The sequence below is a fragment of the Agaricus bisporus genome (assembly GCF_000300575.1).
Source record: "Agaricus bisporus var. bisporus H97 unplaced genomic scaffold AGABI2scaffold_12, whole genome shotgun sequence".
NCBI lineage: Eukaryota > Fungi > Basidiomycota > Agaricomycetes > Agaricales > Agaricaceae > Agaricus > Agaricus bisporus.
In genome coordinates this window covers 791,769-805,011 of record NW_006267347.1, presented here as the reverse complement: position 1 = coordinate 805,011, position 13,243 = coordinate 791,769, and the positions used below count along the sequence as shown (strand labels likewise).

The following is a 13,243-nucleotide window of genomic DNA, read 5'->3' as shown; positions in this document are numbered from 1 at the left end:
CCTATGCTATTACTTGAACAAGGCTTCTAAGAGAACAGTACCTTAATATCACCATCTATATGATATCGATGGGAAACTGACCTAACAAAATGAACATGTTGCACATTATGTTCAACAATCAAACTTCTTTTGTTTCCAACGATCACGATTATGCTCGGTTTCGAATTTCCCATTCTTCCGATACGGGGTCCGAGGCACCTTGGGATTTCCTTCCCAAAACAAGCCCACCCACACCACCACCACTAGTAGAAACATCGGTCTTTCGATGCCGTGTCGAGGAACTCGAACTCGCGTACCCCAGTGTACTATCCACAGTACTCTTTCCAGCAGCGGCGGCTTCCTGTCTGGCAAAATCGAGATCGGATAAAGGAAGGAGTGTGGATTCGTCGAGATCGAGTATTTTGACGTTCCTATAAACGCGGCAGGCCATGGATGCGGTTAAGGATACCGATGGGAAGGCGAACATGTTTTGATATACGGGCGGAATACGAGGAATCCCAAGAAGAATTACAAGAATGACGTAAACTCCAACAGTGATTCTATAATAAAGAAACTGTTAGCTCTTCGGCGTCATATTGAGATCTTCACAGAAGAGGGAGAAGGAAGCTTACAAATAGTACTGCTGACCTCCTTGCAAGATCGCCCGTGAAAGGCGCGGGAGTGCCCTTCCCGAAATCAACGTCCCCCAAGATACCCTCACATCCATTGTACTATAAGCCGTTCCTATCTTGTACGAGATGGCGAGGAACACAAGGGTATCGAAGACGACTGGAGCTAAACCCCCGGCGATAACATAGTGAGCGGGTTGGATATCGATGCAATGTAAAGTTCCCGGAGCATGACTGGCTCCAACGCCGAGAACCACAGTGATCTCCGTCCCGCCATTGATGAACCATAGCACAGAGAAGAAACGCTTGATCCAATTGTTATCCGGGTAGACCGCTTTCACTCGACGGAGGAATAAGAAGGAGGACGACCATATAGATAGCATACAGCAACATCCTATACTTATAAACATAGGTTTACAGTCATCGAGAGGCATAACTAAAGAGACAAATATCTAGTGAGTCGAGTTGACGTCTGAAAGCCAGCCACTCACGCTTCGCGAAAGCAGAAAGGAAGACATAACAAAGGGCAAAAAATCTATCCGAATCCGTTCGGAAACCTTTATACCTTTCAGTATTAACAGCGACGAAAAAGACGGGCGAACCTTGACATCACAAAACATACGTTCACCGCACGGATACTTCGTTGCGTTCGCAGTATCCTAATATCCACAGGAATATAAGCGAGGATATCCCATATCATAGCCTGTCCGCATAAGGCTATCAAGCTCTGTTCACCGCTTCACTCGAGAAAAAACGAGATCTTACACCCAAAACTGCCAAGTAGAGGTTCCGAGCGACTTCAATCTGGAAGGCATTTTCTGGAGTCCAATGGTTGAGGTAAGTATCAGGATTGAGAACCGCCGGGGTGGACATGATGTAAAGGAAAAAAGCCGGCTACCCTTGGATATCTGTATTAACTATTCAATGTCGTCGGCTTTGTAACACTCCGTGGTAGGTACATGTGGAGTAATTTAATGGTTGATGAGTTCTATGGGAATGTGATGATGAAGTTATTTTTGTTGCGAACATGACCTCTTGAATTGAATGACTTTCCATAAGGTTTGGAAAACACGAATTCCAAGTTATTTCTAACTAAACCCTTATTTATATTTGAACTCCGCATGTCCGAGCCAATGGGACGACACTTCTTTCAAATTATATTCAATGCCGTGATTTCCTGATTAAAATTGGCTTTTTCGGCAACATACCTTTTCTATCCATGTTTCTATTCTTACCGCCCAGCGCGACACCACGGTTTGACCACGATTTGCTTCTCGTCCCCTTGATAAATTCGAATTCACATCAGCTGTAGAAGCGAATAATCAAACGTCAAACTACAGTCTATCATGGGTGGTTAGCTCAGTTTTTCGTAATGTCTTAATGAATCTTCGTAGACCATGACGATCGCAGAAATCAGAATGATAACTCAGCTATAGTATCTGATGAACGGCAAGTCTCCCGCCGGGACTGTACTCTACCCTCCCCTCTCTCTACGTTGGCATGGGCTGTCAGAGTCGCGAAACCGATGGCATGTGTCAACTGAGTGGCTCGTGGTGACGGGCCGGTGATGTCTGATGTTTCTAAGACCGCGGCTTCAAGCCCGTACCTGGTAAAGTTCTATCATATGTCAGCTGCACAATGTTCAGAATTCAAACTTTTGATGGATTTTCCTGATACAAATCAATCTCGTACTGGGGGTCAATCAACAACAGTCAAATACTCAATATTGTGATGGTAAATTCAAGAGTTTTTATATAGATACCAAATTATTGGAATCGATCCGAGTCGTGCTAATCACCGAACTGATAAACGTTGACAACCATCTTCTAGGCTGGCAGGCTCGCGGATCTGTTAAAGAATGAATCCGCGAAATCAGGCAAAGTGGCGGTCGTGAGGCCGAGCCTTGAGGCGTTTCAACCCTTCTTTGAGTTGTGAAAAGCCCGAAGGCAGAGTTACTCGTGCAGAAGAAATACAGAGGTTCCTGGTGGTGTATTATAATAACAAGAGGTGAGGATACGTTGATCATATAGAAAATGCTGCATCGAAGGTGGAGGTAGGGAGCGTAATCGTAATAGGCCGAGTCTATCGCCCTTATATCTCCGTCTATTAACAGAGTCATTGGTGTGAGTTTAGTGTGCCGCAATCTGACAAATTACTTCAGACAAATTTTTAGATAGGATTTGGACTTTCGGGGTGAGCATTTGGACGACTGCTTATAAAGAATCGGAAATTTGATCCTGATAAGCCCCCGGGTCCGTACCTGGTAAGGTTACGCGAATCATCCGCTGAATGCCTGACCCCGCAAAACGCTAGAAGGGTTCTGGAGTCGAATCTGTGTAGCACTCGCTCTATCCTGGGATGATATTTCCAATTATGGTGTCCAATTAGAAACTGTGGAATGCCGGACTGCGCGCATCGACATACCCACGGGCCACAAAAAAGGTAAATCCGCGTATGTAGAGCTCTCTGCAACTAGCGATCTGGAAGTCAAAAGTTAAGTATATTTTAAAATTGGCTGAATACGTGGTCAGTAGGAGGAGCCTGCTCCTCCAATTAAAGATCGCAGTGATGTTGGTAAAATCGAAAATGAAGTTGGTGAAATGGAATCAGTGTATCGAAGAGAGCAGTCAGTAGGCGACTTGAGGACTTTAATCGGGATAGGGTAAGGGGCGACCCTAGAAATGCTGGTAAAGCTATTTATGCTGCCATTGGTTGGCCGTTAATGAACTCGCCTTGCTTTATGGCACGTGCCATTCAAAAGACAACGCTTGGGTCATTTAAACTTCGCAAACTCGTAATTTCGTGTGTTGAAAACGGGTGCTCAAAGCAATAGCCTGAGGTGACCAGGGACTGAATTTGGTAGTAGACAGATGCACTGCGTTTGAGGAACCATGGTTCACGTTGGAGCGAGAAGTGGGATCCACATCACACTCCGTGATCATGAGCGGGGTGAGAGTCTCAGGACACTGATATGGAATTGCGTTAGTAAAAACCCAGTTTGTAGATATGTGAATACCTGGAAATCCACTGCAGTCTGTGCATAACTTGAACAGCTACCAGGCAGATACAAGGTCAATACCGGACTGATTTTCTCCATGCATCTAAATAGAAGGGATACAAGTGCATGTCTGCATCTTACTAACGTGGACTTTCGGCATCTAATTATCAAATGGTTATTATGAGGCACGCTTTTAATCCAAGGCTCAGTGGAAAATTCTTTTAACCGTTTATATACTCCTTTTTACATAAAGGAGTGCACTTCTTCCTTTCCCCTCGATACTCTTATTCGTTGGGCTCCATGACATCCCAAATTTCTTCAGATTTCTCGTATGCAGGACTTCTTGCCGCTGCGGTTGTTTTCTTAGCTTTCAGCCGTACTGTGATCAAAGCATTCAGAGGCCGCAATTCGATACCGAGGACTGGGAGGTTACCACCTCAGGATGGCATCGTTAAAGTCGCCAAGATCTTCGTGCATCCCATCAAGGTGTGTCACGTCCATCGCTAGACCAGAACAGTTCATCATTGTCACTTCTTTCCTCGCTCGATGAAAACGAACTATCACTAGAGTTGCCGCGGTACAGCCGTCGAGCGTGTAAAATATACGGAGGAGGGCCTTGAGGTATGCCACGCGATATATCTCGAATTCTGACAGCTCAATCAATTATGATAGAATGACAGATGTTGGTGTGTCATTGACGCCGAGACTCATAGGGTCATAACTGCTCGTGAAGCCCCGAAGGTAAGCCCACGGAGACTATTAGGAGATATCCATATCAATGATTATACAACCAGCTGGTCTTAATTAGGCCCCTCATTCAAACCGACTCATCATCCTCTCCTGGGGAAGGGTCGCTCGTCGTAACATTCCCCGAAGACGCTGGGTACGAGACTTTCACGGTGCCTCTACGCCCTAGTGCCACGACATTGAAAACATGGACAATGTGAGGACAATGTAATCTTGCAGGCATGCGGTCTCACCCTCCTTCACAGGTTAACAGACATCATCATGTGGTCTCCAGACCCGGCTATGGATGGTTACATTTGTCCAACGTCCATTGAAGGCTCGATCAGTCCATCAGATATAATGTCGCGGTACATTGGAAAGCCAGTTCACCTTGTCTACAAGGGGCCTGCGCAACGGGCGTCTAGAGCTACATACGAGTTCCCTGACCTCAAATCGTTTGCACATTACCAAGACATGTATCCAATGATGATGTTGTCTGAAGAAAATCTAGCGGTTGTGGAAGAAGAGGCTAGACCACTTGTCGGAAAGCAAGGTGTTGGTGAAAAATGGAAGGATGCTACTGTGAAGGTCGAACGGTGAGATTTTATCAGTGAATGGTTTTCTGATCTGGGATGGTTGGTTGATGCGGGTTAGTTTCCGTCCCAATATAGTGTTCAGAGGCGCGGGAGCATTCGGGGAAGATGACTGGGAGGAGATCAGTATTGGCTCAAAGGGCGCACCCAGCATTACGCTAGTGTCCAAGACTGCGCGATGTTTGGTGAGCAAATTCCACATGGAGCATTCCGATGTATGGCGAACTTAGGTCCAACAGCTCCCTAACGTTGACCCTGATACGGGCATAAAGGATGCAGCAGTACCATACAAGGTGATGATGAAGTTCAGAAAGGGAATTGACCCTGCAGATAAGATGAAGCCTTGCTTTGGATGTAATGGGGTTCCGAAGGGAGAAGGGGAAATGAAGGTCGGGGACACTGTCTATGTGAAGAAAATGTGGTAGATCGAGTTGGCAAAAAAAAGCCATGTTGATTCATAGGTGTTGGGGGATGTCCGATGGATTGAAGGCGGATTGAACGTTCTGACGCTAGAACGTCCAGTCCGTCATAATTTGACGGGAACCACAGACGTTACCTGGTATGGTATGACCACTTACTAGATGACTGTTTATGCAAATGACGCGTTGACGACCCGTCGAGTCTTCAGTGAGAGGGAAGTCCGGGTTAGGCAAGGTCCGGGTCGTATCCGTGCCGATGCCGGTTCCTAGTGCATCAGGAGCACGGGTACGTCCTTCCAGATACTTTCATTCTCTTCTCTTAGAATGGCCAAAGGATTTCTTGCAGTTCTATCAGAACCAGGTCAAGTCACATTGGATGAGTTTCAGGGTGAGGAACCGTGACAAATAAGGTTGAAGACCCCTAATCATCAGATTAGATTGGTACAACAACGAACATGTACCTCTGCGTCTCAACCATTTACCTTCCTTCTTGACTGGCGCTCGATATTCCGCCGTCGATGGAAAGAAACCTGGATGGATTGCTCTTTATGATATAGACTCTACCACAACTTTTAGTGATCCCTCCTACACTCGCCTCCGCCAGAATCGCAGCCCTCGAGAAGCTTCTCTTGTAAAGAGACTTGATATCCTCGATAGGCGAACTTGCGAGGTCATCTTTGAGGTTGAAGATCTAAACCTCATAGCTGAAACTGGGAACACTGGGTTGGCTCTGGAAAATCCAACACGATGGATCCTGTCATACTCAGTGGAGATCATGGTCGATGAGGGTGATGGTGGGGAGGATATCATCTCAACCTCATGGCAGAAACTCTTAAGAGCTACCAGTCAGGGGAAAGGAGTTCTTCGCTCGCGACTTTTCAAATGTATTGACGGTTTAAAAACGGGTGTCGCTGTTTCGCCTGATTCTCAGAAAATACCTGGATACTTTGTCCTTCATGGTGAGATTTCTTGTATTGTCAGCCGCAATGACACTAAAGTGTTCCTCAGAACTAACATCTGAAAACGACTTTAAGGAGTGTCGTGCGGCATTGGACGGATTAGAAGATGGAAAGACACTGGTGATATCGGAGATGAGAGAGTGGCAACTCTACCGAGTCTATCCAGCTATTGCCCAGGGAAATGTTTCGTAGAGACTAAGGATCGTGTTCTATGGTCCCTCCTACACATTCATTATTTCTCAGGCATGTTCCGGATAGGTACTCGAGCACCCTGAGACCGTTTGACTAAAGGACCCCATTCGACTTAGTAATTAACGAGCATTCCACAAATCCCTGAAATACATATCACTGACTAACACAGAAATCCATCCACGAAGCTGATTATGGTATCCTAACTATGATGCGTAAGTCTAGCTTTGAAATCATCTACTTTCATGCTGTATACTCTAGTAACTAACAAGTACCCTGCTAGTTGAAGGAGTCGTAACGCGCGTAACACCAGTCATAATGTCATATAATACCCTGCATTCAGACCTTTGGCCCCGAAATTAAGCTTCCATGATCCTCCCTTATTCTTTGAATATCCGCTCTGGTCAGATTCGCCTCGTCACAGAGGGAACGGAAAATCGAGCCTTCCCTGTCAAAAAGATTTAAGACAGTATCAAATTCTGCAATCTCCCCATTATCCATAACGATGACGCGGTCATAGTAGGCTAGGATTAAAATTCATCAGCTGGTTGAACTCCGGAAAACCGGCATATTGAACCTACCAATTGTGTTTAACCTGTGAGCTATGCAAAGCAATGTCGAAGACACGAATTCCGTTTGAATCGTTCTCTGCAGCTTGGCGTCAGTTTCCACGTCAACGCTACTTGTCGCTTCGTCCAGAATAATGATTCGACTGTTTTTAACGAGTGCTCTGCAGAGAGCGAGAAGCTGTTTTTCTCCTGCACTGTAGTTGGATCCTGTCGCACAAAATCATTACAATTTGAAGCTTCCCCAGACTCTATTCGTACTCACCTTCATCCCCAATTGTCGCGTCAAGGTTGAACTTGGCTTCCGCGGTCGGATTAGGTGCGCTTCCGTCTCGAGGTAAGAGCCAAGCCCTTTGTAAGGCAGAAATTAACTCCGCATCCGTCCTCGTTCCTTGAGGATCCCTATTTTCCTCAGTGTCAGCAGGAAGTTAAAATGATTCTATGACAAACATACAAATTTTCTCTCAAAGTCCCGAGGAATAACGTACTATCCTGCGGTACAAGAGCAAGTCGAGTTCGGAGAGTGTCCAGGCCAATCTTTTGAATGTCGACTCCGTCGATTTCAATCTTACCGGAATGAATTTCCACCATCCTAATGGATGCGGTGAGCAAGCTATCGCGAATCATAAGGTGATTCAATACCTAAACAACGCTTGGAGTAGGGAACTTTTTCCTATACTTCGAGTTAGAATGTTAAACCAGCGGTAAGAAGCATATACACATACCAGCACCGGTGCGTCCGACGATGCCAATCTTTACCCATATGGTAAGTTAAAGCTAGGGTCGCTCAGAAAAATATGCGCACTTTTTCACCAGGTCTGACGTCGAAACTGACTCCTTTCAGTACTAGTGGCAACCCGGGTCTGTATGCTAATTCGACATCTTCGAACGAGATACCACCATTCTGGGGCCATGTCGATGGAGGGTCATTCGGTGTCAGAGCATCTCCCTCTTCTGGTAGTTCAGTATAGTGTAACACTCGTTCCACCGCATTCATGTTCTGTTCATTCTGTGCGAATTGAGAAACCATTTCAGCTGTCGGGATATTGTCAATGCTAAGGCAATAGATAAAAGTAATTTATGGGACTTACAAAAAGTTATAGTGACTATTAACGATCAAAGTGAGTTACGCCGCGCATTTAATGAATGGTCACGATACTTACTGCTCATGGTATAAGATAGGACAACTCCAATCTTCGAAGGGTCGACCGTGCGCCTGAATCCAGCGGCAAATAACCCAATACCGAGAATCAAGATGTTCCCAAACAAGTCTAATCGGATTGAAAGCCAGCGTTGAATAGAAATTGTCAGGTAATAAGCTCTGTTCTCCATATCTAGGCCATATTCTGCTTCTTCAATTGATCGTACCTACCCATTAGAATTAGCAAATTGCAATAGCACGTTACCACTGATGAATGGGGTTTACCTGTCCTTTGAATGCACGGATGGTTGATAGGCCCGTCAGAGATTCTGCCCAATAAAACTAAGATACATCCGATATCGGGCAAAAGTGACCACGTACCTGAGTAAGAGGCGTATAGACTTGAACGCATAAGGGAGTCGAGACGCTTTGTTTCGACAGACGACTTGCGATAGTAAGCAGCAACGAGATAGTACATGGCAGACATAGGAACGAAGATTATCCCCAGGTAAGGGAACGTGTAGAACACCAAGGCAATCGTCCCGAGAATAGAGCTGAAGGTGTTTAAAAACTGTAACAGAGTGAAGGACAGCTCATTATCAAGGGTATCTTGATCCTTAGACAATCGAGAAAGAATACGACCTATTTATACATAAGATTAATCGGATGAGAATGCAAACCTGTAGCTTACCCATGGGCGTAGTATCAAAAAAGGATGTGGGTGAACGAAGTACAGACTTCAGAGCGGCTCTGAACATAGTTAAACTCGCAGCCAGGCTTAATATGCTAAGAAAAGGTGTCAACGAACAGAAAACAACATAACGATGAGACATACGCGAAGGCGTAACTGAGTAGAAACATGAACACGGCTGAGGCTGCACCAAAGCCTGCATAAAGACCCATATAATCTCCTTGCGTAAACCCAGGTACGCTCTTTGACGTCCAGAATCCAAGGATAAGGTTATTAGCAACTGAAAAACAAATCGGATTGATCAAGTCACGTTCACCCAAATTCTTCAATTCGTGCTCACCTTGACTCCCTTGCATTAGGACCATCAGAAGAATTACAGTAGGTCCCCAGATAATACCGCCCGCAAAGGTAAGGTAACTTTTGTATACCGACCATGTTACTGCACCAATGTTTCTCTCCTCAACTTGCATCAAATCTGCTGCTTTCTTCTGATTTCCTGGGCCTTCCGCTTTCTCACTATCGTTGGTGGGCTTCTTCTCGTTCTGAATTTCATCCTCTTCTTTATCCTGGTCGTTACCGTATTCCTCTATAAGCCGTGCGAATACAACGCTATTTTTTGTCAAGTCCTGTATAGATATCAAACTTCAATAATCGTGCTAGTTGAAAAGCGAAAAGAAAACCTCACATCGTAGGTACCTTGTTCAATAATTCTACCCTCATCCATAACATAGATGTAATCGGTTTTGTCGAGGACATGTAACGCATGGGTGACGAGTATCCGCGTTTTCTTGGCCAACGGACCACTGGTCAAGCAATTATCTAAAATAGCCTTGCCCACGTACGCATCCACTGCTGATAGAGGATCATCGAGTAAAACAATGTCAGCCTCACTGTACGTCGCTCGGGCCAACGATACGCGAGCCTAGATTGTTCACATCAATACACTTACCCTAAAGCACGTACTTTGAATCCCAAACATACCTTTTGTCCACCTATAGATTAATTCATGGAAGAGCGCGCTTAGTAACTTCAACACAGTAGATATGGTAAACGTACCACTCAGATTGATACCCTTCTCTCCTATTTCAGTACTCTCACCCTGAGGCAAGACTTCTAGATCGTGTTCTAGACTGCAGGCTCTGATAATTTCGCGAAATCTGTCCAAAAACGTGAGCCTTTCCTGTAAACCACCAATAATGCAACTGGCGACGGACTTGTCTTCGTCGTCATCCTGCCCAAACGTGACATTTTCCCGCAAGGTTGCGTTCCTAATCCAGGGCGTCTGAGGTACATATGCTATGGAACCTCCAACGACAACCTATCAAAGGTATCAGATGATAAATTGAAAAGTGGCTGAGTGTACAAACCTTTCCCCTCCTCCTTCTCATCTCACCGATTAACGCCTCAAGGATGGAACTCTATCATCAAGTCAGTTGCTGAACAGTCTTTGATAAGAGACAACATTACCTTGCCCGATCCAACTCTGCCGACAATAGCGACGAAGGCACCCTTCGGAACAATCATCCGCAATTTTTTCAGTTCGAATGGTTCATTTTCTGTTTCCGGTTCATCTTTCTTCATCTTCTCTCCATCCTTACTCTCATCGTCACTAATATCCTGGAAAGATGTTGGCAGAATATCCTTCTTCGTCTCTTTCTTCGACTTTCTTTTCCCGCTCGCCTTTCCCCCACCCTTTGCACCATCTTTTCCATCTGCGCGACCTCCCGCAAGGGCCTTTTTCCCATTAGCCGTTTGCATTACTGTACTGGGAACCGTTTCCCAAGTAAAATCACCATCAATTTCAACTGCTGCTGCTCTGCCGTATTCTACTTTGTGGGGTTCAGCGAGTTCTTCTGCAGTAAGGAAACCCGAAATTCTGCCGAGGGCTACTATTGCGTCAGAGAGAGCCGATAAGACAAATGGAAGCATTATGAGTGGCATCCGAATGGCCTAGAAGGACGATTTGTAAGGCGGTGCTGAAGAATGGAACATAAGAATGCAATTACATTGAAGAGCTGTAGAGAAGTGAAGATGGTGGCGACATCGAGATCGTGTCCACTGAGTGCATAAGTGATCTAGCGTCCAAGTTAGAATGGTTTGTACATATGCCACTACGGCGTGATGTTTCTCACGAATGATAATATGGCCGCTAAAACGGGGATGAACGTAATAACAGCAAACAGGACCGACCGTGCGATGCTGTTCAGAATTTTAATTAGTCCTGCAATGGGGGATAAAATCTCAAGAGGGTTACTCACGCTTGTTTTCTAATTGCCCGAATTTCTTTTCTCCTCAAATCGCTTAACTGGCGAGTATAAAATGCTTCCCAAGCGTAAAGCTTGATAAGTCGAATCCCTTGAAGTACCTCTGTTGTGAGTCGGATGCGCAGGTCGGTCACCCCAACGGCTTTCTTTCTTTGAGAGAACATGATTTTCACCAAACCGATTTGGAGGGGGAACGCAAGAACAAGGACTCCCAGACCGACAAGAGCGGAATATCCGATCTGAATCATGGTTAGAAACAATAGATGAAGGTGATTGATCCTGTGCTCACGTTTCCTAACAACAGTCCAATGCCAATTGCAACTTGAATCGGGGCCACCCACAAGCTTACGGACATTGGTCAATAAATCATCAAGGTACAAGGTACTAACAGCTTACTTATGCGCAAATCCGGTAAATCGGTCTAACCGTGTAGCATCAGCAGAGATCATTGTTGTAATCTTTCCAACTCCATGTTCGGAGCGGGCTCTGCCCGATAAACGCAAAGCCTTGCGGAAGATACCACCAATTACCTGACCAAAGTAATTGATCATACATTAGTACGACGTTCCAGTTGGAAAGCATCGAGTTAACGTACCCCCGTTCGAATGAGGAGACCATTCGTAAAACTGACTATTGCAAGTCGTCAGAAGGAGTCCATCGACATAACTGTTATACGTACTTTGCATGTAATGATTGTTCATCTATGCATGGGGCCATTGAACTTCGTACATACAAAACTTCAGATAAAATAAGCTCACCAAACTCGACACCTCTGAAAAGAAAGTCAGTAAAAGCTCGTATCCGATATTTTGATGACGTACCTTGCATAGCAAATAGAGCGAATGCAAGTCCAACGCCATACCCAATGCCATGCGGTTGCTTCAATCCAAGCGCAGCACGTTCTTGTTCTGTTGCACGAACCCATATATATGAGTCAGCCAACCAGGTTAGAAGCACCTTGCTCAAAAGTGGAGTAGTGGTCTTCAGAGTATCTGTTCGTGACGGTCAGAAACTGCTATTATTTCAAGACTGTGAAGCCTCACCAGAAAGTAGTTTTAAAGTTCCAGCCAGCCATATTCGAGTAGAGAACGTTTGCATAATGGCCTTAAACAGTGATTTATCGTACTTCGTTTTTCCTCGTCGTTTGCTCCTCGAATTTTCACTAGATTGGCTGGAATCGACAGGTGAAGGAGCGGCAGTGGCAGAAGGATCAGAATCAGTCTCTTTGAGCTTCAACTCCTCATCTTTTCCTTTCTCTCCGTCGATATTATCATTGTCAAGTGTATCTTGATTGACGACGTCGGTGACGTCATACAGGTGGGATAAATGGCGAGGTCGTAGGTCGGGTGGGCAACGAGCGTAGAAATGCTTCTCTATTCGATCGGTTATTGGACTGGTGTGGTCATGATTTTGTAGCTCCCAAAGATCTGTAGAAGTGTTCAGGAAGGCAAAGAATCTTATGGCTTATAGTTCGTACCTTCTTTCTCTAATGGCCTGGAGTACCCAACTCCCATTAAGGGGGACAACCATTCAAAAAGCAATCTCGAAAGTAGTCTGAGAAGATACTGAGTCGATATAAGAACGCTGAGTGATTTACGGACGTACGGCGCAGTCCTTTCAGGTATAATCTTTCCAGCACCAAAATTTGGGGGGGCAGGCTCTGGTCGAAAGGGATTACTGAATTTCATGTCGATGGGGCGATTGTATCGTAGATGTTGTTATTGCCTACGCCCTAAATGACTCAACAGACCCGAGAGACTCTGGATGGAATGAACAACTTGGATTGCCGGTGGTCGAGAATCCTTCGCGTGTCTTTATAAGACGAAAAAGTGGCGTGAAAGAAGCCACTCTTTTCCCCGGTGACTACCAGCCGTATTCTCCGCAGAAGTGCTGACGCATCCACGCGGCCCGAAGACATTCTCATTTTACAAACCAAGCGGTTAATCGCCGGTTATGCACTGATTTGTAGGAAATCTCACGTAGTCAGATTCTTAATTTAGGATCTTGACAGAGGTGATAGTTACGATACTCACGGGGTACTCTACTCATTCATGATTCCATGAATGAGTGCTAGATCGTTGTGCAATGG

General features: G+C 45.3%; 3 protein-coding genes across 3 annotated transcripts; 1 reads left to right on the top strand and 2 right to left on the bottom strand.

The window, feature by feature from the left end:
• Window positions 1–148: 148 nt before the first annotated feature.
• On the bottom strand, window positions 149–1,481 carry AGABI2DRAFT_146114 (hypothetical protein; the record flags this gene model as incomplete). The annotated part of the gene is made up of 5 exons (XM_006456149.1): window positions 149–539; window positions 612–1,002; window positions 1,100–1,165; window positions 1,231–1,267; window positions 1,374–1,481. 5 exons carry the CDS (start codon window positions 1,479–1,481, stop codon window positions 149–151), a joined length of 993 nt encoding a protein of 330 aa, XP_006456212.1.
• Window positions 1,482–3,882: 2,401 nt separating this feature from the next.
• AGABI2DRAFT_195427 (hypothetical protein) lies at window positions 3,883–5,501 on the top strand. The gene is made up of 7 exons (XM_006456148.1): window positions 3,883–4,092; window positions 4,174–4,227; window positions 4,279–4,347; window positions 4,401–4,549; window positions 4,599–4,928; window positions 4,987–5,110; window positions 5,165–5,501. Exons 1-7 carry the CDS (start codon window positions 3,907–3,909, stop codon window positions 5,348–5,350), a joined length of 1,098 nt encoding a protein of 365 aa, XP_006456211.1. The 5' UTR covers window positions 3,883–3,906; the 3' UTR covers window positions 5,351–5,501.
• Window positions 5,502–6,718: 1,217 nt separating this feature from the next.
• AGABI2DRAFT_211067 (hypothetical protein) lies at window positions 6,719–12,842 on the bottom strand (the record flags this gene model as incomplete). Its single annotated transcript, XM_006456147.1, has 31 exons — window positions 6,719–7,016; window positions 7,074–7,268; window positions 7,324–7,460; window positions 7,513–7,650; window positions 7,701–7,731; window positions 7,784–7,811; window positions 7,864–8,093; window positions 8,213–8,426; window positions 8,485–8,528; window positions 8,581–8,841; window positions 8,891–8,985; window positions 9,035–9,170; window positions 9,231–9,516; window positions 9,576–9,812; window positions 9,872–9,882; window positions 9,947–10,047; window positions 10,105–10,208; window positions 10,258–10,308; window positions 10,358–10,840; window positions 10,897–10,965; window positions 11,023–11,089; window positions 11,149–11,393; window positions 11,444–11,498; window positions 11,551–11,684; window positions 11,750–11,784; window positions 11,834–11,855; window positions 11,913–11,926; window positions 11,976–12,146; window positions 12,198–12,581; window positions 12,632–12,708; window positions 12,760–12,842. The coding sequence occupies 31 exons, from the start codon at window positions 12,840–12,842 to the stop codon at window positions 6,832–6,834; spliced, it is 4,323 nt and encodes a 1,440-aa protein (XP_006456210.1). The 3' UTR covers window positions 6,719–6,831.
• Window positions 12,843–13,243: the final 401 nt, after the last annotated feature.

Coding starts and splice junctions, on each gene's coding strand:
- AGABI2DRAFT_195427 (XM_006456148.1), top strand. CDS start 3,907: ATGACATCCCAAATTTCTTCAGATTTCTCGTATGCAGGACTTCTTGCC. Junction 4,228..4,278: donor ATACGGAGGAGGGCCTTGAG/GTATGCCACGCG, acceptor CAATTATGATAG/AATGACAGATGTTGGTGTGT. Junction 4,550..4,598: donor ACATTGAAAACATGGACAAT/GTGAGGACAATG, acceptor CCTCCTTCACAG/GTTAACAGACATCATCATGT.